The sequence below is a fragment of the Etheostoma cragini genome, chromosome 2, assembly GCF_013103735.1.
Source record: "Etheostoma cragini isolate CJK2018 chromosome 2, CSU_Ecrag_1.0, whole genome shotgun sequence".
NCBI classification, from domain to species: domain Eukaryota; kingdom Metazoa; phylum Chordata; class Actinopteri; order Perciformes; family Percidae; genus Etheostoma; species Etheostoma cragini.
Genome location: NC_048408.1, coordinates 26,958,571 through 26,982,903, shown reverse-complemented (window position 1 = coordinate 26,982,903; position 24,333 = coordinate 26,958,571). Strand labels below are relative to the sequence as shown.

Sequence of the window (24,333 nt, the reverse complement as noted above, 5' to 3'; positions counted from 1 at the left end):
GGAACTTTATTTCATGGTTAATGTGATTGTTTTAGTCGTGCAACAGAAACGTCAGATTGGACAAATAGTCCAGCCAGCTGTCTGGATTCACCCTGCAGAGATCTGAGGAGTAGTTAACCGGAGTTTAAAATTCCAAACAAAGAAAGCAGAAAGTAATAGACATCCGGTGGAATTCCCAGCAGCAACAGAGCAATCCCGGAAGTGGAACTTTGTGGATATAGACTACATTATCATTTAATCTAGCCTTTTAACGGCAACAAATTTTCAAATTTGTTCACAAGCTAGTCACTAACTTCATCTGCTGTTTGGTGCTGGGAAGGTAGGGTACAGTGAGTTCATCTGAGCTGTTTATTGAAAACATCTGTGGCTGTGCATGAGGCTGAGAGGAGCAGTGGGATTTAACCTAAATAGTAAAGTTGCAAGCTCTTTAAACTAAAATCTTCATACACTACTTCTTGGTGCAAAACATCATCGTGCTTGGTTTGCTATGAGTAATGATTAGGTAAATTAATAACTGTGTTCCTGATGTGCTTAAGAAATCCCAGCTCTTAAACAATAGCATGTATGGCCTAAATGTAACAAAAGAAACACTTAAAATTATCATAAACACAAATCAGATTGGACCCTAAAAAAAGACAGAAGTTTCAAACAATGACAAGTTTTACACAACTTTTTTTTTAATGCAGAAGTTCATAAAGGCAAGTTGGTATGAAGCTCTCCACTCTTCAGAGATAGTTGGTGCATCATTGAATATGTTTCTTGACAAAGCATGGGCATTGATTCATAGGTAAAACACCTCCTATAATGACAACGGTGACACAAAACACAACAAATTGCACGTGTGTCATCGGCATATCGTTTGGGCAGAATGAGCACCCAAAGACACAACAACAACAATGCAGCAACAATGCCGTGCTGGTCATGATGAAGGGATTTTCTGCCTCTCCTCTGGTCTCTGGCCATCAGGAACCAGAGTGTAGCAGGGACTTGAGGCTGTGGCTGGATGAGAGGAGAGGAGGAGGAGTAGAGTAGAATGTTAAACATGTCCTCTAGACCCCAGAGGAGGAGGAGGGAGGGCGGCCAACATGGCAGACTGTTCTCTTGCTGCTTCTCTCTTCTTCTCTTCAGCTCCGCTTCTTTCCCTCTCTAACTTTCTCTCATTTTCTTCCTCCCACTCTTATCTGCTGCTTCCACTCTTCTTTTGGAAATCTCTTGTATCTTTCATTTGGAAACGGTTCATATTCATCAGTCTGTTGGTCTATGAAATGTTATTAGGCTAAAGGATTTGCGTCACTGAATGAGGTAATTTGAACAAAAGTTAAACCTGTTCTTTCAAAATGATTAATATTGCAATATCATAATTCTTCCATTTACTTTTTTAAGAGCACTTAAACTTCCCCGGTAAACATATCTCAACATCATATTTTTCACATTTTATTATATTTTTAAACAGAAGCTTTACAGACAAGATTTTCACACAGTTGAGACACTAAAAAATTACAAAGAAACTACTTTGTAAATTACACTTCCAACAGGTACGTACAAAACAAAATATGTTGGGACACAAAAAGTGAACTAAATCTGAAGCTCAATAATTACCATGCGATATCTCTTTTGATAACTACATAAGTCTACATAACAAAAATAAGTCTAGTTATGTAATTATTATGTTCAACCAGAAAGACTGGGAAGTCACTGCTCACAGCCAAGCAGTAGTCACACAAAATGTTGAAATATTCATTCTAAGCCACGTTCCAATGCCAAGGCAGGGTCTTTATTTTGGCATGTATAAAGGTAAAACTTACACGTTTCAACTTAATAATCTGATGCAGGGGTGAATTGTATTTCTATGTAAGATAAGGTAAGGTCCCTGAAACAAAAAGCCAAAGGGCTTCTGTGCATGTAAGCATGTAATCACCCACATCTGTACAGGCCAATCTGTGACAAGACAGAGCCTCCCTCATTACATCCAGATCATACTTCTGCTGCCGCAGTTATGGCATTTCCAAAATTGAAGTGTTGACCTTTAATTACAGCATCCGGAACCGTCAACTTAGTGTGATTTAAAAATGCCAAAATCCATTGTTCCAAGTTTCTTAGTAGACCAGTAGACCATTAATGTCTCAGGCTTCTCCTGAAACATGCTGGATGGATTTACAGATGAACTATCAGGCTGAACCAGATGCTACCTTTTTGCTTCTTGGTTTATACGTTCACTAGGAGTTCCCTGCATCACTCTGTCGGGCCAGCAGTACTGGCAGACTTAGAGAAATCTTGCATATCAGAGGCTGCAAATGGCAGCGAGAGATAACTGTGAAAAATCTGAACTTTGATACCTAGAAAGGATTCACACCTCCTCTGTGGGTTAGCTTTTGTACTGTGTAGTCCAAAGCCGCGTTGCTGCACTATGTGTGGGATGTGAGCTCCATGCATCTGAAACGTCATAACTCATCTTCTCTGACAGACTCTATTTGTACTTGGAGCCTGTACGCAATCAATCTTTTTAGGACTTAAATGTTAATCAAGATAATGTTGGTAGACAGTAATCCTGCATAGTATCAGCTTGTTTTGTTTTAACTATTTGGATGGGGATATTTGGAGGAAGTTCTACATGTATATTAATTAATTAAAGAAAGGTCAATCAACTCATTTTACAGCCAATGTTTATTTTATTTGTGATGGCACTTCTCAACCCATTTAAAAGGGTGGTTACAGGGTTATCCCAGCTTGGGCCGAGATTCAATATTTTTAATAGAAATTCTGCATTACAAACTGGAGGTATGGAGTTTAAAAGACATTGACACTTAGACAATTTTGATGCTACAGATGCAGAGATATCTTACTGGAGACATTTCATCGGTGGCTTTTGGAGAGCGCTGCTGCCGTGCATGGCGGTCTACTTTAGTGTAGGGATTGGTGCAACTGTGGCGCACAGTGAGGTTGATTGTTTTTGACTGGGAGCCAAGGTAAAGGTGATGTTTTTATTTTAAGAGATGTAGCCTACTTATGTAGCCTACTTCACGTAGATTACTGACCAATACAAGTAGATCAGAAGAAACCGATCCTACATATCCCACAATACATTTCAGAAAATCTTTCTTTAGACCCTCCTCACCTGCCATTCTTTATTAATAGCATCTCTTGCAGTTCCCCTAACTTTTTGCAAGAAAAATGCTAAATCACTGGAGTACACCTTTAAACTAATTTTGAGTTCACTTCTCTTTTGAGGTTCAGTGTTGCAAACAAACATATTTTAGTTATACTGCTACATTAGCTCACACATTTACCAAACTAACTGTTCAGTATTGTTATATAAAGAGCTACCAAATGATAAGGAGAGGCAACAATTTGTAAATATCTAACATGGTTAGTCTTTTTCATTAATGTCTCAAAGGAAGTTTGGTACTTCTGTCTTAAATTGTGATGTGTCACTTTTTGTTGTAGATACTGCATGTGCATATTATAAAGATTTGGCAAAAAGCATGATGGGATATGACATAGGTAAACCTTGTGTAGTCTTCACATCAAAATTGAAAGTCAACACTTTTGTTGATGCTTTTCAATTGATGTTTTCAACATTTCATATGTTTTTGTCCCTTTTTTCAACACTATTTTTAACCTTTGTCACTTTTGTTGACGTTTAACGCTACGTAACACTAAATCATGAACTTTAGTTTTACAGTTACTTTGGAATTTATGGTCATAAACCTCATTTATAGGAAATTACACCTAATGTTTGAGATAGAAAAGTGGAAATTAGGAATTATTTGGACTAAAATGAAAGGAATGTACAGTACGTTGATGGATAATCATAGATTGGAATATGTCAACTTTTACTCAATACTATTTCAAAACCACTTCAATTTTTTCACCAAATGCTATAATAAAATATAATAAATAATAATAATAATAATATATATAATATAATAAAATTGAATAAGAAACCCTAAAATTAATGAAAGTAGAGATTTATACTTGCCAAAGAGCGTTGTGTGGAATCAATCATGTTATTTTGGGCAATTAAAAGGAGAATTGATATAGGAAAACGGGTCAATTTGACCCGAGGACAACATGAGGGTTAAACTAAACTAACACTTATTCTTTGAAAGAGATTCTTTTCCTGCCCAAAGTTTTAAAAGTGACACTACTTAACTTACTAACCCAACCGTTTTCAATGGCAAAGGAGATAAGCAACAAGAGTTGTGATTGAATTCTTCAATAAAGACATACATCCCATGCATCCATGAACAACTGATTATCATTTTCATCATGTAGCTTCAACCTATCTTCACCTTCTCGTAGAGCATGACACATCAACAGATTATGTTGCCTCTGGGACAGACTGCTGCACTAAGTATGGATGTTTTCATATGTGTGCATCTGTGTCTGGATCCCTGGCAATCCCCATGAAAATACCATGTGGCCACAGAGCAGCCTATCACAAGAGGGAGACAGTTGCCGTGCTCCTGGATCCTGGGAAGGAGCTGTCCGTTTCAGCACCACATGGAGGCAGCAGTACCCATGGTGCACTGTGAGGATAAACAGGATGTGACTAACAAAACATATTAAACACACAAAACAAGAACAGTTTTACACTAACTTGGATATATTTGTAAAAAAACAAATTTAAATTAATTGACAATCCAGACACAATATGCATATTAGGTCTACATTAATTCCCATTTTAGGTCTTGTAATTTCAACCTACATTCACCATCATGACATTAACATTTGCATACACATACCTAACTAATATCTCAGCACACAAAGCATACCTAAAAAAATTCAATTCAATTAATTTCAATTCAATTAATATCAATTCAATTTTATTTGTATAGCACTAAATCCCAACAATAGGTATCTCATTGCGGTTTTCACAAAAGAGCAGTCATAGACCAAACTCTGTGATGTGTTTACAGAAACCCAATATTTCCCACCAAGAACAAGCACTAGGCGACAGCAGCAAGGAAACACTTCATTTTAAGAGGCAGAAACCTCGAGCAGAACCATGGCTCAGGGTGGGCGGTCATCTGCCTCGACATTGTCCGGACACCAAGAATACAAAACATTGTTTTTTATACTTGGTGATAATCATTGGAAAAAAAGCCTCAGCATAATGTGAAGTACATTTCAGTGGTGGTGACAGTAAGACTCGTTGTCTTCTCTGCAAGGTGAGGGGATGTGAAACATATGACCGAGTCAAACATACTAACCATGGATCACTGAGCTTTACAACCTAGCCCATCTATTTCTGTTGAACCCATCCAAGCCCTTAACCGCTCGTTCAGGTGTTTTACACACACTGCTCAACCCTTTCATCAGTTGTGTCTCATAACTCCCCCTCACTAGGAAATTAAAACACACATCAGTCTGTTTGGAAACTAATAAACCCGCTGATGATGACAACGCGACGCCTTATTGATCCCTGTCAAAAACGGGTCTTTTTTATTGCACCCTCTCCCATGTAGAGGTCAGAGGTTGGAGGTTAGCGATGGAGCAGCACTCCTGGGTATAGTATGGGTGGCGCCTTGCTCCAGGACACTTCAACAGGGCACTAAGGATGCCAAAGGGATTTGTTTTTTATCTTTCAGTCACACCTGCGTCCTAATGAAATTGTGCCGATTAGTTTTAACTTCAAGGTCTGTCTCAACATAAATCAATAAATGAATTAAATAACCCAAACAATCTAATCCCACTTCCAATGCACTCTGCTTGTTAGGTTCCATAGCCTACAAATGCAGTTTTCTTGCTTTGCCGTCAACATTTTTAAAAAGGCTATATTAAAAAAAAAATTATCCAAAAAAGTAAATGGGACATGCATTTTCTTTTCATTAAGAATCCACGTGGGCTTTCGTCGTCAGAAAAATGAAATACTGAGATTCAGCATTAGATGAGCCGACTTGTTGAAAATGACTTTTTTTGCAGTGCGCTTGTTTTTGCGTAAAGTACTGCTGCTGTACACGGAACATCTACCTCTCTCTCTCTCTCTCTCTCTCTCTCTCTCTCTCTCTCTCTCTCTCTTCCTCGTTCTCTGGTTGTGTCGATTTTTTTTCATCCGCTGCTTCTAACCATCATCCACCCCCTCCTCCTACTCCTCCTCTCCTCTCCCCACTTCTATCTCAGCTCTGCGAAGAAGAAAACGAGGAAACCAAGGATTGATGTGTTGCTCGACTTGAAATTTGAATTATTATTTTTTTTGCGCACATACAGTAATCCCCCACGCCTGACAGCCTTTTGATGATTTCTGATGATTTTTTATGTGATGACTGTAAACGGCTGTGTGTGTGTGCGCGCTTGGTGTACACCGCTTGGCCGTGATATAACCGCCTAGGATCGTTCGGATGCTGGAGGAAGAGGCTGTGTCGCTGCGGGAAGCTTCTTCCATCCCTCCGTGTCCTCCTCATTCCTGCGACTGGCTGCATGAGCGGTGATGCTCGGCCTCTCCGCCTGGATGCACCCCTCTCTCCGCGGTGTGCCGTTGGTACCGCTGCCTGTGTCCCCTTATAGCAAATTCCCACTGTCGCTGGAGAAAGGTCTAGGGACCACATATGGAAACTGGGGATCAGAATTTTAGGAAAAAGGAAAACTAAGCAGGCTGCCGTTTGATTTTATTAACTTAATATTTTTTCTTCCTCTTTTTGGCTTGCTTTTTTTTAATATTTAGAGAGAGGGGTTAATCGTCCCTGGTTGGTTTATTTTCCTTTACAGCTTGAGGAATGGCTGATTTTCATGGCAGTCATGGTACCGGCTGATTATTTACCATTATTTCTTATTCTGTCCTTGATTTTGGGGGAGTGCTTGATTCTGCTGGTTTGAATTTGTTCTTTCATTTCTTTCAGCACATCCAGTCCTTATTTTGTTTAACACCTTGTGGGCCCTGTCTGTCTGTCTTGCCTGTCACCCATCACCTTCTTCCCACGGAATACATGTGATAGCCTGATTCTTTAGAAATGCCGGAGATGAGCTTCCAAAATTCACCGATCCCCTGGGTAACGTCAAGGTAGTCAGATCTTATCCCAAATTGTGTCATCATCTGTTGGAGGAATCTGCTTTTGCCTGTTTTTGGTGCCATTTTAAAGATATCAGGCCACCAAGTGTGTTAGTCTTAACCACCCTTCACCCCCACACCCACATGTTTCTTCATCCCTTTTCAGAATGAATTAATTCACTCTGCATGCATGCGCGTGGTCGTCTGTGTACAGGTGTGTGTGAGTGAAAGTTTAGCTCTGTGAGCGTGTGTGTGTGTGTGTGTGTGTGTGTGTGTGTGTGAGCCAGAGAATAACAGGGTAGGCTAAACGTGACAGCCTATGTGGGAAAAATCAAGCGCTACGTGCAAACCATTCCATACATCACCGTTGAAGCTTTGAGGATTGTAATACATGTTACTGCTTCAGTCAGCTCAGACAGCTGGAGACGACAACAGAGAAACAGAGCAAAACCCTCCATCTTCTCATTACATTGGCCTTTTTTTAGAGGCCTTCTAACTCAACAAAGTAGGACCTAGATCGCAGACCAGGTCTCTTGTGGGATCTGATAGAAGCCTGTGTTTTTAGGTTTTCAGAGCAGGGCAACTTACTGCCTTCTAAGGAGCAGAACTTAGACACCTTTGTAGCTGAAGGTTCTACCGTCCTAACCAAAGTCTGTTGTTGCCCGTCTGTTGGGCCAAACAGACAACCTTCAGCCTCATCTTAATTTTTTTTCACCTATTTGCTGTCCCACCCCAAAACCAACCATACGATTTCCCCCGAGCTCCCCTAATTCCCCCGCCCCCCCAGCCGCCCCCCGCTACCGCCATCCCCCCGACACAACCCACCCCCCGTTTTCCGAGCTGGCGTGGCGACGCAAACTCACAAATATTTACTTCCTATACATCAAGAGGAAAGGGGGCCCCCCTTTCGTGGAATGCGGCAACATGGGTGTGTTTGACCGCGGAGTTCAGATGCTTCTGACCACGGTGGGGGCCTTTGCCGCCTTCAGCCTTATGACCATCGCCGTGGGGACAGACTACTGGCTGTACTCGCGTGGTGTCTGCAAGATCAAGAGCACCAACGAGAATGAGACCAGCAAGAAAAACGAGGAGGTGATGACGCACTCGGGCCTCTGGAGGACCTGCTGCCTGGAAGGTGAGCCGGAGATCTACTGGAGAAGCAACATGTATATATATATATACACACACACACCATTTGCACCAACAACACCCCGCTCAGGCACATGGGCAGATCGATTCCTTCATGCCCACACACACAGAAACACAGTCCTGCATTCACACTCGTAATACCTACACATACGCTCACATGCCTGCACCATTTGTATTCTGCATTAATTTCCCTAACTACTGACAACCCTGATTATCTATCTATCTATCTATCTATCTATCTGCATACTTCCTTCTACCTGTCCGCAATTTGTGAAATCATATCCTTATTATAGTATTATAAGTCCCACGGTTTTATTTCATAATGATGTACTGTTACGTAATTTTAAAATTGCAGCATTCTCCACTGCTTCACATTTAAGTGTAAGAAGGAAGGCTTTACCTAATGTTGAAATGTGGAACAGGTGTTTTGGATAATGCTTCCAACAAATCTTGTTTGGATGCTTTCCTGTCCATGGTGTGGGTTGTCACATTGGTCTGTCAGGGCTGGTGTACGGATTGGCATTTCATTTGTCCCAGCATAAAGCAACTCGGTTAACTAACAAACTCTCAAACTGGACCCCAGTTTACATGGTCCAGCTGACTCACATGGCCACCAGTCCTGCTATGAACTTCTGATTGTTGTCACTTTACATTCTGCAGAAAGGGGAAATCTGTAAAACTTCACGTTTATCTTCATGACCAAGCTGACAAATGTCTCCAGCAGTCTGTATTTGGATTGAGGAACAGGATTTTCTTAAGTAGTTTTTACAGTGATTGTATATTTCTTCTCCATGTCTATGAAGGGAGTGTTTAGTACTCACAGTAATCCTTCTTCCTTTCCATACTATCATTGGGGTAAAGCTGATGTTAACTTTCAGCAGTTTGATTCAGCCAATTCAACTTTTTAAAAGATCAACCTGGACATCCGCATCTGTGATTGGAATGGTGAATGTAAAGAGAAATGGAACTGCTATGCAGGTTAGTCTGGAAGCTGAGATGTAGAACAGTCCAGTTTTAGAGTGGTACAAACTGACTTTGCCCTACATACCATATCAGTGAAATTTGTCGAAAAAGAACTGTTTCGGGTGTGTTTAAGAGAGAAACACAAGTGTATAAAAGAAGAAAAGAACAATCTTAACATTGTGAAGTGTGTGATGCCTTTTGGTGTGAGTGTATTTGCGATCAAGCAGAAAAAAACTGTGAAATGTCTCTTTATGTGTGAAGTAAGGTGGGATTTTAAAATTCCTGTGATCTGAGTTTGTTCTTTTCCTAATCCCAACAACTGGCTCTAAATACCCAACTGTTATCCTTAACTTCAGCCTGTTTCTAATTCTAAACATACATAAAAGTCCTAAGCCTCAAATACCTTTCAAAAAGAATAGAGTGCTAAACACCAAAGTTTAAAAGTTTGCTGTGTCTCACGAGGATAGTAATACAAGCACACACACACATGCACAAGCTCAAGCGCACACACACACACACACACACACACCCACACACACACACACACACACACACACACACACACACACATTCACACACACACATATGCACACATACTGCAGAGGGTGAGAACACACTCGTACTTACACCATGCCTGTGTGATCCATCTTACTCCTGAATCACAAAACCATGCCCCAGATTCACCTGATTCACAGGACAAAGCCATGTGCTGACATAGTTTTAGTGCATTTGCGGTACGTCTCCTCTGATTCAATTGGTCATCATTCAGTGAGTCCCACAACAATAGCTGATGTCTTGTCATTGTAAATGCGGGTTCATGAGAGAAGGAAGGACAGAGAGACAGCAATGCAAACAGAGACGGACTATCTAAAAGTTTGACAGAGCAATTTTTTGCCACTACAACTTCTTGTCTAGTTTCCAACTTTAAACAAACAGCTTTGATGTATGCACTAATGCAAGTGTAAATACATCTAAAATAGGCGCTCATTATGACGTGGAATGACACACACGTTGCTGACTCAACACTTTTTCTATAGTTTAATGTATTGTAGTATTTCATAATAACCACCTACCTATTACTCATGTACTGTGTGTGTGTGTGTGTGTGTGTGTGTGTGCGTGTGTGTACGCATGTGCGTGTTCTTGAGCATGTGTGTGTGTGTCTGTGTGTGCGTGTGTACGCATTTGCGTGTGCGTGAGCATGAGTGTGTGTGCGTGTGTACGCACAAGTGCGTCTGCGTGAGCATGTGTGTGTGTGCGTGAATGCTGTGACATGACACTTTCTGATTGCGACCTCACATTGTCACATTGGTTGAGCCATGCAGCCTGATCCTGTCACACACCTGGTTATCCATTGTCTCAAGGCCTCAATGTAACATTAAAATAAATAGCAGTTTAAACTGTAATGAGCCCCTCACCTCGCCTTCATGTGTTATCATTTATAGACACTAAGTTCTTTACCAACATGCTGTCTAAATTTTCAACTCTGACATCACAAACAAAATAGCAAATGTTGGAGATCAAGACGTTTAAATCCGTGATTTGTTGTATCTTAATCATTAAGAGCTTATGTCAGCATAATACATTTTATCTAAACCACCTTTCATGACACCAAAGGTCACTTCTCAAACAAAAAAGGTTGTTAAAATATGGTCATCTCATAAAAAATTAAAAACATTAACTAAATTTAAAGTTTGTCTGTCACTCAGTCAGTCACTCAGTCACTCAGTCATTAAGCCATCTGGAAGAGATATGTTTTGAGTCTGTTTTTCAAGTCAGTAATTGAGTCGCAGTGTCTGATGTAGTCAGGCAGTGAATTCCATTGCTTGTGGGCAATTTATCTGAAATAAAATAAAACAAAATAATCAGAATCAGAATCAGAATAAGAATCAGAATCAGCTTTATTCGCCAGGTATGAGGACACATACGAGGCTATTTTTCTTTGGAGCATTGTTGCTCACACTGTGCTTACACACACAAACAAAAAACACAAAACAACCAACAACCAAAAATATACACACTAATATATACATACAATATATACATACTCTAAACAATATGGAGGCATGAGTGAACAAAGAGTTCAATACAAAATATTTAAATATGGAGCATAGTGTCATGTCGCTCATCTTAAAATGAAATGTAACCCCGTAATTCTTACAAAAATGTAGATCATTAAGCATTGGCGTTTGGTGTTTTTGGTCAGTCCCTGGTTGTGCTTTCCACAGTTATTATAGAACTGTTACAATACATCATGCTCTCTTCAAGGAGTCTTTTCTCATTATTATGGTCAGTTGGACTGTCACTTGACTTTATGATATTCAGCTCTAAAATCATGCCATAAACTTAAATGATGGTTATACATACTCAACTTTTCTCCAATTTCACAGTGTTGCTACAGTGCACGCCCTACTTTCCCAACTATTTTGCCAACTTTTAGCTACTGTATTATTTTCAGTTTAATTTCTTCTGCTAATAAGGCAGATACTACAGCACACCATGTGCAGGTAAAGCTGAAACACTATAATAGACAGACAGCTTAATTCTGCTACAGTGAAATACTATACTGTATTATTCATTATTATTTAACAGGCAGTTTTACAATTTATGTTACATGTTTATTGATGCTTCTCAAGCTTTATTGAGTTCTTCCCCTAGGCTACATCTCTAGCCTCTTGACCATCTTAAGAGTCTTAAGTCCTAAGATAGTTATGCCTTGGCTAGATGTCCTTTGTCAAATAACAAGTCACAGTGAACGAAAATAAAATGGCGTCCAGGCTTTTGCTGTTTGTCCCTCTGCCTGTGGAACCTTACATTAAACAAAGCTTAGAACTATACAAAGTTAGAGTCCAATGTGGTTTATACAGCTTCACGTGTGTGAGCGGCTCCAGAATATAAAACAAGAAAAGTCTGATACATGTTTACTGGTTTTTGACATAAGAACAGTATGACGTGTAAACTAGAAAAAGAGCAAAAGTCTTTTTTATTCAATCGTTACAACAACAGTTATAAATGTAACTCTGGTTTTATGAATTCTGCATGACCAACAGACATGCTGGAGGTAATAACAGTAGACAAGAAACTGCTTAGAAGCTACTTTTACCTGTCATTACAACCACTGTTTGAGCTTACACAGTATCAGGGGGGCTTAGCACTACATTCTGGACCTTGTACATGCTGTAGGCATTATCTATGGGGCCCTCCTCACATCCATGGTTATTCCTTCTAGTATCTTTGTGGGCCCTCCTTCCATGAAGGCCCTTCTTACTCATCTACTTCTACCATACTATCGTTTGGTTTAAAAATACTAAATACATTTACCGCATTTAAGACTTGAGTCCACACTACTCCGGCGTTTCTGAACCTCTTGAATTGAGACATTTGGTAACAACGCTGCCTGTGTTTTGGTTTTAAAACTCCCAGGTTGATTTTTAGTTTGGACGGGCCCAAACAGAACCTTTGGAAACGATAATGCACGTCGGACAGGCTTATCAGTTAGTTAGGCTTACATACCAACAGTTCTAGTTCCAAAGCCTTGGTCTTACCTTTTGCCATCGTTGTTCTCTCTCTAAAGAATTTTCAACTAACACATCCATCACTTTTATAACATTAGATAATCTTCAATCTTTCTGTTTACACCAACGTAATCCTAGTGTATGTAAATGGTCATGTGACATGCGTTGTCATATGCGTAATATGGATGGAGATTAGTTCTTCTACCGGAGCCAAAACGCTTCTGTGGATCGAGAATGTTTTTGTCTCAAACTGCTGCTTGAAAATGAAAAGGTAGAAGTGTAGATGCCTGAGTCCCTTTTTTTCCTGCAACAAATCAGTTGCTATCACCAGCCCCCTGGGGAGCCTAGTTACCTAACTAGTCTTAAAGGTCCCATATTGTAAAAGGAATATGTCAATGTCTTTTAAATTATATAGCTGGTTGAGGTGCTACACAAATACTGTGAAACTATCCAAACACTCAATCAACTGATAGATGCACACAGCCAGTAGTCAGAAACTGTGCCTTTAAACGAGCCGTAAGGACTTCTGAAAGATTGTGATGACACAACTACACTATACATAGGTAGAAAATGATGCTACTGGGCCGTTACAGTCATTGCCTGGCTGCAATGACGGTGCAGAGACTAACAGAGCACAGTTCCGAAAGACTCAAAAACGCTGACCAATCAGAGCAGACCGGGCTTTTTCAGGAGTGGGGCTTAAAGAAACAGATGCTACTAAAACAGAGCATTTCAGACAGAGGGAGAATAAAGGAATATTTAGACAGACAGGGTGAGATAAATAAAATGTTTTTTTTAACATTAAAGTATGTAAATATGTTCCAGTAGAAACCCAAAAAACATGCGTGAACGTGAAAAGAGATGAATTCTGGATATAAAGAACAAAAACAAAGCTCCAACCAATCAGGTTTGAGACTACAGGAATTGGCAGCAAGAACACCAATGCCAGCTGTATACATTACCTGCGCAATAAGTAAATTAAAATAAATAATTGCTGGGTTTTAGGCTAAAAGGATTTTAAGACCCATGAAATAAGTTGAAATTGTATTTCCTCATTAAAAATGAGAGTTATTTCTTTCTTGTTCTGTACTTTGTGTTCAGTGTCTTTTTATACTGCACCATGAATTTTCACTCTTCTCAATGATTAACTGGTTTCATTTGAAAATTACCTCAAAAGGAAACAGTGAGCAACTTGTTTGACATCACTGCTTTTTCAAGCTCCGTCGTTAAGAATGTGATATTCACGTGTGATGAAGCTACCTGTGATCAACCAAATGACCAAATTATGTAATGATGACAAGGTCATGGGAATAAATTCATTCGTGGATGTTTGGAACTGCACAGATACGGATTTGTTGTGAGTTTAGGGACAAAATGTGTTATTTTTTTAAGACATGAAAGGACAAGAAATCTTGGCAGAGTTGCAAAATTGTGTCAAATCAACCAACACATTTTGTCGATGTGAATGCAGCCACGCCAACTCACTCCATGTGATATGCTTATTTTTCCCGCTAAGTGGCTTTACTTTTCACACTCTAAGCTCGCTCAGTGTCCTTGGCACTGGAGATTTGAAATGGTTAGGAGCAGAGAAGAATCTGAGAAAGATCCAGGCTCGCTCTGTGTGTTTTGCCTTCAGAGCTACAGTTGCTTTATAGCTGCGTGGTGCAGAGAAGAGAAAGAGGGAGGGAGGGAGAAAGAGAGAGAGAGAGAGAGAGAGAGAGAGAGGGAGAGAGAGAGAGAGAGAGAAGAGAAGAGAAATTGGGAGGTGTTGAGAAAGAGAAAAAAGAGGAAGAAAAAAGAACTAGAGAGAGAAAGAGCAGGCAGCCCTGGTTTTCTGTCACACCCCCTCAGGCATCCTGTGCTATCTTTAACACACAGGCCTACGTTCTATCTAACCTATCTTGCCCCGGCTTTTAACACAATACGTCAGAGTGCATGCTTTTTATTTGAATGCTCAGGACATGATGTACGTGATTTCAGATACCAGTGACTGACTGACAGACTGACTGATTTACTGACTGTCATCACAGTGATATGTTCACATCAAGAAACAGGAAAGATCACACATGACAGGTCTATGTTGAGCGTTGAGCTCTGTATAGCAGATTTGATTATGCCTTGGCCTTCATGCTGAGGCCTGTATACAAATACTAGGGTGTTTGAGTGTGTGTGTTTGTGTGTGAGGCAGGCTGTCTCAGAATTGAAGTGCATTACGGCGATGACATTAATTATGCTAATAGCCATCAGCTCCGTTAGCTTTGCAGTGCTGATCGTCAACAGAGCCTCTCCATGCTGCCTCTTTATCTAAAGCCCCAGCTAATGATACGCCAGGATAGGAGTAACTAATTACATGGAATCAGATTACAAAAATAATGCACACCACCTCCTTATCTAAAGCTCCAGTTAGTGATACGCCAGGAGTAACTAATAGCATAAAATCAGATTACAAAAAAAATACACACCGCCTTGTTATCTAAAGCTCCAGTTAGTGGTTCAGTGGATTAGGAGCACAAATTACATGTAATCTGATTACTGAAGTAATCTGGTTGGAAAGAAAGTCTTGATGATGATGACCTTACATGTCAAACCCTAGTTGGACATATTTTAGGTAGAGATGGGGACTAACAAATTACATTTAATAGGATTCCTAAAAGAACACACACTGGTTCTTTAACCGGGGCTTCATTACGTGACATGATGGGATTGCAAATTTATTCAAAAGTCATCTGATTATATGGGATTTGCGATCTGTTTTGTCAGTCACAAGTAAATGTTGATTTGTTGAAAATACAGACAGATTAACTAATGATTTAAGGAGATACAGTAGTTCCACTGTTGAAATTACAGCCTGCAGTTGTCAGTGCAAACAATTAACTTTCATTGTGTCCAGTTTAGGTGGGTTGTTAGCCTCTCGGTCAGATAATGAGCATTAAATCTGTAGTACTTAGTGAAGCAAAGATTTTATTTGGCTGTTGCATACTGTATGTTGTCACATGATCTATAAATTGATGATATTGAAGGTGTTTAGCAGTTTTTGTGTGTTGTTTGATTGGTGGAGTATTAGTGGAATAATTGTGATTTACATTCAGTGACAGTAAGTCTTTCCTTCTGTGTTGAAATAAGTCCATAACATTAAGTATATATCAGAATCAGAATCAGAACCAGCTTTATTTGCCAGTTACGAGGACACATACAAGGATATTTTCTTTTGGAGCATCTTTGCTCACAATGTGCTTACACATACAAAACAACCAAAACTAAATATACACACTAACATATACACAATATATACGTACTCTAAACAGAAACAATATAGAGGCATGAGTGCAATGAAGAGTTCAATAAAGATTATTTAAATGTGGAGCATAGTGCAAAGGATACTGGGATAAATAGTATATTATCATGTTACAATCTGAACAGTATAAACACTATGAACAGTTCGGAAATAGGGAATGAGAACGATGAATAAATAAGAAATAATAAGTGAGATGTGAGAACGGGAATGATGAATATGTGTTGCAGGTGGTGAAACATTTATGGACGTTTAGTACACATGTTTAAAGTCAGTAATTCAAAATTGGAGAAGCATGCTTAGTGTGTTGACCATGCATTTTATCATCAGATACAACATCAAATTCAACATTTATCCTTCACCGAATGTCATTTTTTGATTTACATCCAAAGCTTCTATTGATGGTTTTCAAATGAAGCCTAAATGTCTGTTGTTTTTTTGATGTTATCACCCTTAAAAGATAAACTTAAAACATTTCACAGACTGCAACCAACACATTCTGGCAGTGTTAGAAAGTCATTCAGTATTTGATTTGAATAACAATGTTAATGGGTTGATCATAACTGTTCATCCAAACCGACAAAACGATCAAATTTTGAGTAATAAAAATGCATATTAAGTAACATCTGGAGTTGAACCAGATGTCACTAAAGTGTAATATTTCTTACTCAAGAGTATCCAATTTTAAGAAGCGCACAGGTCAATGTCATAGTCCTTTGAATAAAAATGCTATAGGTTGTAAAAATTCACAGGGCATTATGGAGTGCTGGGTAAGGAAAGTGGAGCCATTGTTCTGCCTTGGCACAGAGGCTGGCAAACAGTCAGCATCCAACAGCGCTCTGTGGGCGTGCTGTTGTTGATACTGTAATAGAAGTGACTGACAGGTCACGGCAGCTGTCAAACCTCAGCCGTCGATTTGCTGCGACCACCCAACTCCTTCTAACGACACTTTAAAAACCTATTTGGAATTATTTTTAGCTTCATAATTTATTAAAATGACAATATCCCCCCAGATTTTTCCAACAACATCCAGAGGCTATCATTTGTTTTTTTATACTAAACACTACCTCCTGAAAATCATATCACTATGCATCACTTTTTGCAACAAAAAGCCCCTTAAAAATCATAATTAGTCATTATTGGAAAAACTACATTACATATTTGGTTCTACATAGTGTACAACAGTTAACAAAACAGAAGTATCAAAGTAAAGTATTTGGTTTGCTTTTTCATTGTCAAGAAAGATCACATGTGCAGGAAATATTCAAGTAAGTAGACAAGAAATCCTGAAGGTGTGGTGTCCATGCAGCAGCTGATGGCAAGAAGAACTGTATTCATTTGCCTCAGAGTTTAAAATGTCAAAACTTCATCTACAATAACCCTTTTAATATTGGCTACATATTTCCCGTGTATTCCCCTTTCATTTGCTTTGAAGTTGGAAAAATCATTTCAGTCCACACTGTCTGACAGCCTCATGTACAGTATGCACCAGTAGTATCAGATGTTTGAAATCTTCATTCAGATAGTTTTGAACACTGATTAGATGAATAAAATAAGTGTAAGCGACATTTTAACTTGTCAGTCAGTTCAAATTCACCTTTTTTGACCAAGTTTGTGTACACCTACAAACAAGGAATTTGTCTCTGGTTTTAGTTGTTTTAAATGAATAACAATTGACAGGAAAATAGAAATAGAGCTGCAGCTAAAAACAAAGACAACAAAGACAAAGATATGTAAAACATTAACATTACTAATACGTTCTGTATATACACAACAAGCAGCATACTGTAACAGCAATACATAGAAAACACAACAATTACCAACATTCATTCTCTATATATCTAAGTGCCAACCAACTAATCTGGTTGAACTGGCGAGTTGAAAATTGAGTTGAAAATTGCGGTGACAGTTAGAACATCACAGAGATAACCAATACTTTACTTCTGCAGTTTAAACAGGCTGAACAGACAATGTAGTGTGGGACAAAAACAAAGACAGCAACATGTACATTGGATAAACATCCCAAAAAGACTAAATTCCACATTTGTGCTCATAACGGCATGAGCTTCTATAAAGGTGCTCCCACACAGACAGACACACACACACACACACACACACACACACACACACAAACACACACACACATACACAACTGATTATTCTGCTTTGTGTCCTCTGTGCACACGTCCTGCATGCAGCCATCACACGCCCCTTCGCTCGGTCCCCATATTCCTCCATTTACCAGCTATCGGGTCTGCGCCAGTTGGATTCACTCTGTGTGCCTGTCATCCTGTACGGATGGCCCTGTGTCGGTGGTCCAGCTGTGGAGTCTGACTCCAGAGATCCAGCCTGTCTCGGACTTCCATGATGAATCTTGCCCCAGGACAGTCTCTCGTTCCTAGGAACAGACCGGCGCTGCCCTGCGGGCCCCAGCCTTGACAGGTGGCGCTCAGCAGGCTCTAAATGCTGCTATTAATCTCCATCACGGCAGGTTTGAGAGCAAGCGAGTTGTGTGTGACAAGTGATATGTTTCTTGGAATGAGGTGTGAGTGTCTGAGAGTGTGTGCTCTGTGTGTGTATGTGTTTGTACCAGCATTCAATTTTAGCTTTCATCACACTCAAAATCATTTTGTTACCCAAGACATGAAAACCTTTTGAACCTTTGAGAACCTCACCACGTTTAATAGTCTCCACCTTACCGCAGTACATTGGCCTAGATTGACATAATACAACCACACTTTGGGCTTGTGAAACTTTTTGTACGTAAAAACCTTTTGCAAATTCACAATTGTCAGTTTAAGAAAAAATGTTCTTATTGTCCCAAGCTATGATACAAAAAAGGTTTTGGAGACATCATGTATCATCACGACAGCTGTGATAGAGCCTTTATGATCCATCTGTAGGTGATATTTACTGTAAGTCAGTGTCATGGAGCATTTGAAGAGAGAGATGAGTCACATAGATTGTAGCTATAGAAACATGGTAGTGTTGCTGCCATTGCAAAAATAGGCATTATAGACATGTTTATATTTCTAAATGTTTTATTTCGTAAAGGTTTCATCCTCTAAAGCTACTCTACTGGGTCTATCCCTTCGCGCTTGTGCAGTCGTGAAGATTTTTTTTCGGCCCTTGCGTCCAGCACAGGCTTCAACTACGTCCACGGATACTGTATATAAACAGATCGGACCTGTTGCCAAGCTCCCACTTTTTCTTCAAGCTAGCAGTAGGAAGACAAGCTCAACATCCAGCGGTGTTTGTCTCTGCCTCAACTGCCTCACACCAAGGAAGATAGGCGGATTACACCCCATTCTCGACCTGTCACAATTCAACGTCATTATACATCATGGAACACCCATTCCACATACTGACCATCATCCAAATTATAATTTGGATGTGAAAGTGACGGTGTACACAGACGGGTCCATTAATGCCCGGGGAGGAATGTGCGTGTGCGAGGTGTTGGGAGGAGTTTGGCCTTCTCTCCCTCTGCCCCACATAAACTGCTTGGAGTTGTCTAATGTGCTGACAACGTTAAAACACTTCACATTAGTGATGGTGGGGAAACATGTCGTCGTGCGGACAGGCAACATCACAGCGTCACCGTTCATAAACCGCCAGGGTGGCCTGACTCCTCCTGTTGTGGGCTCACAGTCATCTGCTGTCCCTCAAAGCGGTTTACAACCCCCAGGTTTTGAACTGGGCAGCGGACCTGATGTCAAGGGGAGGGCCCTCTCACAACAAGTGGAAAATTGAGTCCCACTATTGTTTAAAGGCTACGGAGCAGGTCTGGGGGTCTGGATCTGTTTGCTTCACAAGGGAACAAACAGTTCGCACTGTGGTTTTCCTTGAGCACCATCCTCCCCTTGGCGTAGACGCCTTCTCCCAGCGCATATAGAAGGAGAAACTGTCAATCCTTCTGGTGGCACCAAAGGGCATGAGCACATCTTGGTTCCCGACTCTTGTTCAGCTGCTGGCGGCCCCCGTGGCAACTTCTGTGGCACAAGGACGCGTTATCACAGCTGAACGACAAAATATTTCACTCCCCGGTGATAACCCAGTGGAGCTGGTTGCTGAGCGGGAACGCTTACAGAGACTGGGTTTGCCCACTGCCATGGATGCGCATCATCCAGGGCGCTGGTCTGCTTTCCAGTGATGGTGCAAAGAGACGGGCACTGATCCCACATCGCGCTCCCTGCCTCTCATGTTGACGTATCTCCAAACACTAGTGGATAATGATTTGGCTTGGTCCACAGTCAAAGCCTACGCAGCAGCCATCTCATCCTGGCATGAAGGCTATGGTGAAAGGACTCTGTCGGCATCTGCGGCCCTATTCAAGGGCATAGCAGTAGCTGACATCTAAAAGCGGAAGTCCCATTATTTTACAACGTCATGCATGCCTATAATCAGGGGATAATGCGTCCTCAGTAGGCTTTCAGTAGACATATGTTGTATGTTCAGAGTGTTGTTTCGAGGCTGTTCCTCTCCTACGTTACCAGAAGTGTTTGTCAAAGCAGGAATTACGACACATATTACTTTTATTGCGGCGCCTTCTAGTGGCCTTTGTAATTATGACAGGAGTAAAGCAGGAAGTGAGGTAACAAAAGTGTAACATCAAATTCCTGGTAACGAGGTAGAATTGTCTGCTGGATGGGTAAGAAAATGGAATTCTTCACAAGACCCGGGTTCTGCTTTGAAATAAAAGTAAATGGCCAGTTGGTTTTTACTTTATATCACAAATAGAACTTTGTCCCATTCTTCATCATGTGCGTAAACGTAACCAATTAGTTTATGTGCCTAGATGTGACCAAAATGGGACTGTTTCACAACGTTAACATTGTGGTTAAAACCATGACAGCTACGTTCTTTGGTTTCGATAAGAGGACGGATAATGCTCCTGCCGGTCACCCTTCCTGCCACCACTAGAGGTATTCAGTCATGAAACGCTCCTATGGGTTGAATTAAAGCGTAGGGATAAACCTTTATGGTTGAATGGTTTAGAGGACTTATTGGTTCTTTTGCTGCCTTTGTTCAAATGATCCATAGTTGCAATGGCCACAATTATAAGAATAACACCCCGGTTAAAATGTATTTCAAATTAGAGTCATGATTAAGTTAGGTGATAGCATATTAATGACAGGGTATACTTGTATTTGCTTCTGAATACCTGTGCACATACATAGTTGCTACATGTGTGTATTTGTATGTTGTGATGTATGTTGGGAAGCATAAGTATATGCCATAAAAGATAAGGATTATATTGCCAAGTGAAGCAAAGGCTGGACTACAACAGAGCCTTTGGGAGCACTTGTGAACAGTGTTTTCTGTTGGAGATGGCAAGTCCCTTTGGGGGGGGGGGGGACATTGGGCTTTTTCACTTTGTAAACCTATAACATGCACAAAAAAGATATATAACACAGTAAAGGAAAGGAAAAAAGCCATAAAGCATAATATGAGGACTTAAAAAAGAAACCCCTGCCATGTAAAAAAAAAAGCTTTTTACAACTGTTACGGGCACCCAGATAGCTCAGTGGGTAGAGCCGGTACCCATACACAGAGGTTTGCTCCTCGACGCAGCGGGCCGGGATTCGAATCCAGCCTGCGGCCCTTTGCTGCATGTCTCTCCCCCTCGCTCTCCCCCTTTCACATCTTTGGCTGTCCTCTCTGACTAATAAAGGAATAAAAAACCCCAAAAAAAACTTAAAACAAAAATAAACTATTACAACTTGGCACTGTAGAAATAAAAAGGGAGCAACAAAAGAGTTTACTTCTTACCATAAATGTATTCAGAAAATGATTTAAGTGAAGTTTTAAGGAGAATTATTTCCTATTATGCTTCTTTTAGATTCATTGTATTGGAAACATAGGCCAACAACACAACGACAGGCCAGTAATTAGCTAAATTGGCTGAAGTAAGCTTTTCGGTTAAGAACAGAACTGTCCAGCAACTATTGTACAGCCTTCTTCAAATAAATTACAATAGTCAGCTTTGTGTGACTGGGATTTTAGACACACCTTTGAATAGTGCATATTGAATTGCAGTCATGTGTAGTAGGTCTTTCTCATAAATTCTTTTTTTTCCGTCCATAGCAGCAGTAAGATACCTGTGTTTTGTGCTCTCCTTACTCTCTTCAGTTTTTTCAAAGCCTTCTGCTATATCTGTTACACAGAATATATCTGTTGAGGTTTTATGCCTTTTGTGTTCATTAAAAAACTAACGTTATTTTGAATGTTCCATTAAAAGACTGGCAAAGACGTACATTTTAAACCCTGACTGCATTGCAACACTTACAGTCAGGGTGTTCAATGATTTAATTGATTTTCATTACACTAAATGACATGATACCATTGTGTCTGAAACAACTCCCTTCAGACACAATGGTATCATGTCATTTAGTGTAGTGAACATCAATTAAATGATTGAACACCTGATCTTACATTTGTCGGTATGTTTTTACAATACACGTATCCCACATCATATTTTTTTTAATCTGCTGTTGCCCAGCAGTGTTAAATCCCTAAAGACCTTTTCCTCATTAGCTAATGAATGCAGTAATTCCACCTTCAATTTAAAGCAGCTCACTTCATTCACATGACGCTGCATAACTATGGAGATTCAGCTCTCGGTTGGCGGCACAAGGCCGCCTGTCAAACAGGCATCACGGCCTCTCAATCAAAGACACTGTTTACGAGCACTCACACACCACCTGGGACTGACACACACTCTGCTCCGCACCATGGGAGGGACATCTATCACACACACACATACATACAAACACACACGCAGGTGTAACAAAGACAAAAGGACGTACACAGTTCATACACATCAGGCATTCACAACATGTTTAAAATGTATGAAATGGACATATAACAACACATGAGGAATCTGATTCTGATTCTAGGAAATAAAAATTGCCACTACACATTTTCTCTTCATCTGTACCTTTCATTTAGGTTATCTTATTAGCGAAAAATCTGCCTTTAGGACATGACTAGTGGTTTTTTCATTGTATAAAGGGGTTGGAAGCAAATATGTTGCGAGCTACTGGACTAGAGTAAGTGTTTTATGGTTATTCTGTCTGATGTCCAGTCTTTTACAGTAAAGGGACAGTATCCAATCATCCAGGTCACATGAGTTGTGGTGAAATAAAAGTGGATTTGCTCACAAATATTGATGTTCCCCCACAGTATCTTGGTTTATGTAGATAATAGGGCATGTTGTTTGCAAAAGTCCAGAAATACTTCATTTACTGTTTTTTTGTGTACTATAGTAAGTTCACGTGTTCAAAATATATAGTTATATGCATGTGCGGTTAAAAATGAGTGCTCTGACGTATTAGTAGATAACATTAAATTATATTTTAACTGCATGGAAAACATTTATTAAGTCAGTTTTTACTGTGGCGTTAAAGTGTATAACGTCATCATTTGTTTACTAACTTTTATGACATAACACCTAAGGACACAAGTTTTACCAAAAGGTTTTTTTTCCCTCTCACGGTTTTATTTCAGGCAGTTTTCAAGGCCCGAAGAGATACAGTAAGCAGTAATAAGCAGAAAAAAAACACCAAAATAAAAAGAAGTGAAGAAAAGTAAGACAAAAATATGCATTTTACTGTAGTAACAGTGTGTCACGTTCTTTGTTTAACAGTATAGTAGGTTGCGTGTGGTTTAGCAGAGAGCTGTTGGCACCTCCACACAGTCTGTTTAACGCCTGGTGGGAGAGGTGCTGACAGGCCCAACTGCTCTCTAATACTACAGACATTAGGAGCCAAAGGGAATGACCAGGGAACCCAGTGTCAGTGTGTGTGTGAGTGTGTGTGTGTGGGTATGAGCAATATGTATGTACAGTATGTCTCCTTCTACATAGAAAGACACACTGGTATTTCCAGGACCTTTTGGTTGATTAATGTGGGTGACACCAAAAAAGGAAGGACATGGAAACTCTGTACTTTCAAGACAAAGAAGTACATCCATCAGCTATCTTTGTGTAAAGGGTCTATAGATGTTGGATCACCAGAGCTTTTGGTCCCCCCCCCCCCCCCCCCCCCCCCCCCCCCCCCCCCCCCCCCCCCCCCCCCCCCCCCTCTCCCCCCACCACCATCACCACCATCAGTCACAGTAGAGTGACAGACCGACCAAGCTGCTCTCAGTGTGAATGCAGGGCAAAGCTGCTGCTGCTCTATTATGGAGTTAGTCTTAGTAGCAGCATATGGTCAAACTGATGGAGTAACAATGCTGTCATCTGTAAGCTGCATGAGTCACAAACACAGTGTAAACTGTGTGCGTGTTTGTGTTCCCAGTCTCAATTCCCTGTATGTGACACATTAGCCCATTGATTACTGTTGCATTAGAGAGTAAGATAAGCCTCAAACACACATATGCATATGTTACAAGACACAAGCACATACACATACTGAACATACAAA

The 24,333-nt window shown here is 40.2% G+C and overlaps 1 protein-coding gene across 1 annotated transcript in view; it reads left to right on the top strand.

Moving 5' to 3' along the window:
- Positions 1 to 6,049: 6,049 nt before the first annotated feature.
- Positions 6,050 to 24,333, top strand: part of LOC117952531 (voltage-dependent calcium channel gamma-2 subunit-like) — a 61,884-nt gene continuing 43,600 nt past the window's right edge. Inside the window, exon 1 of the mRNA XM_034884888.1 lies at positions 6,050 to 8,123. Coding sequence (XP_034740779.1) covers positions 7,913 to 8,123 — 211 coding nt within the window. The 5' untranslated portion in view covers positions 6,050 to 7,912. The remainder of the gene's footprint in view (positions 8,124 to 24,333) is intronic.